Below are 2181 nucleotides of genomic sequence, written 5' to 3' on the forward strand. Positions count from 1 at the left end.
AATATTTTTGATATAATATATTAAATTATAAAACTACATTGCAAATCTCAAGCACATCTCATGTATAATTTAATTGAGGCGGGCAGAGCGAGAAGTTGTTTCTCTATATATGGCCCTTTAATGTTAAAGAGTCGCACACTGAATTAAAGATCTGCGTTTTATTTTCAAAGTTTGGAAAGCCCTTTAATTTGTCCTTTATCTGAGTGCATGCGCCTGAAGCTTGCTGGATTTCTGTTGTATCAGGTTCAACCAAAAATCTCTCCCTCTCATTCTCAGGTTTATTTCATCAATTGCTTTTATTCTTTTATGCACATCGATCGATCCATATTCTAGCTCTCTCTCTCTCTCTCTCTCTCTCTGTATATATATATATATATATATATATATATATAGTGAGGATCTTGTGTTTCTCAGCAGGAAGTTTCAGAATAGCAACTTGATAAATAGATGGCAGGACAATCAGCAAGTTTTGAAAAAAATCCGGAACATGGGGTTAAAAAATTGTCCGAGGAAATCGCAGGTATGGTAAAAAGCTTAGCATCATCACCTAAACATTGCTGTATCCACAAGGTTTCAGATCACATTCGCAAATCGAACGAAGAAGCTTATACTCCTCAGGTGATATCAATAGGGCCTTTTCATCGTAATAAGAACCGAAAATTGCAAAAGATGGAAGACTTTAAATTGAGATATCTCAAGAGTTTCATAGACCGAGCTGAAACAAAGTTGGAAGATATAGTGAGCACTATTAAAGGTGCGGAAGAAAGTGTTCGGGAATGTTATTCGGAGACTATACCACTTGTAAGTGATGATTTTGTGAAAATGATCCTGCTTGATGCCAGCTTCATTATCGAGTATTTCTGGAAAAACAAGACGAAAGGGAACTGGACCGAGTATGACCTGGAAATATTAAACCCTTGGTTGTGCAATAGGATGCACATGGACTTGATATTACTTGAAAATCAGCTTCCTTTCTTTATTATTGAGAAAATATATGACACTGCATTTCCATCTAGCTCAGAAGGCCACCCCTTCATTGAGCTTAGCTTTTGCCAGTTTGAATATTACAACTATCAAAAATTTGATCATGAAAAATTTGTTCATCATGATCCTGATCGTGATTCTGGGTCGTCGGGAATATTTATATTGCACTTCACTGACTTGGTTAGAAACTTTTGCATGCCTCCTTACGAAAGCTGGCGACCGAAAAGAAGTGCAAAAAGTTTGAAGGAAATGTACAGTGCAGCTCAGCTGAATGAGGTAGGATTGAAGTTTAAGAAGAGAGAGTCAATCAATAATAATTTGTCAACTCTTGAACTAAAATATGCAGACGGAGTGCTGGAAATCCCACCCTTTCAGTTAGACAGTAGCACGGAGATTTATGCTCGGAACCTCGTCGCCTTTGAGGAATGTCACTATCGTTCAGATCCATATATTACTGATTACTATATCATGTTAAGTATGCTTATCAAAACAGTCAAAGATATGGATGTACTTGTACGAGAGCAGATCATTGATAATTGGCTGGATGGCGTCGTGGCAACTTCAATGATCAACAAGCTGTACATGTCCGGTGAAAAAAGTTTATATATTGAAATGAACTCTCATTATCAACAAATGGCTGAAGAGTTGAACGAATTCTATAAAGCCCGCGTGACTTATCTTCAGATTATGATGGCTATCGTGAAACGTGATTATTTTTGCAACCCTTGGAGGGGTGCTGCCACCATAGGCGGCATTCTCTTGTTGCTGCTCACTGTCATACAAACTGTATGTGCTCTCATCTCGGTGAAGAATTAGGAATGAAGCTTTTGTAATTCTACGAGTATTGGATTGCTCGCTGATAATTTAGGTTGTACTTGTTAGTTCATTATGTTTTCGAACTGAAATCTCAATGTACATATAAGTAATAAATCTTTCGCTCTTGGACTCGAGCAATGTCTTTAACCTAATTTTTTCATTTGCAATCATATTTACTTGAGTGGTACATTTTAAATGGTTATCATTATATATGAGTGATGAGAAATATTAGTTCTACACACAAATCTTACACAAGAAAATGTACACGAAATTTTTTTCAAGGGGAAGAGGATATAATGCCCGGTTCCACCACCTCCCCCACTGAGTTTTCATCATATCAAGCACCCCACACACACTTATGACCCTATTGTTTGTTTTTCT

The 2181-nt window shown here is 37.0% G+C and overlaps 1 protein-coding gene across 1 annotated transcript; it reads left to right on the plus strand.

Annotated features, from left to right (window-relative positions):
* The first annotated feature begins 522 nt into the window (after nucleotides 1–522).
* Nucleotides 523–1800, plus strand: LOC108991495 (UPF0481 protein At3g47200-like). Its single transcript, XM_035690753.1, has one exon. It carries the CDS (start codon nucleotides 523–525, stop codon nucleotides 1798–1800), a length of 1278 nt encoding a protein of 425 aa, XP_035546646.1.
* Nucleotides 1801–2181: the final 381 nt, after the last annotated feature.

The sequence above is a fragment of the Juglans regia genome, chromosome 6, assembly GCF_001411555.2.
Source record: "Juglans regia cultivar Chandler chromosome 6, Walnut 2.0, whole genome shotgun sequence".
In the NCBI taxonomy this organism is placed as follows: domain Eukaryota; kingdom Viridiplantae; phylum Streptophyta; class Magnoliopsida; order Fagales; family Juglandaceae; genus Juglans; species Juglans regia.

What these genes read in the sequence shown, in the direction of transcription:
- LOC108991495 (XM_035690753.1), top strand. Translation starts at nt 523, where the DNA reads ATGGTAAAAAGCTTAGCATCATCACCTAAACATTGCTGTATCCACAAG.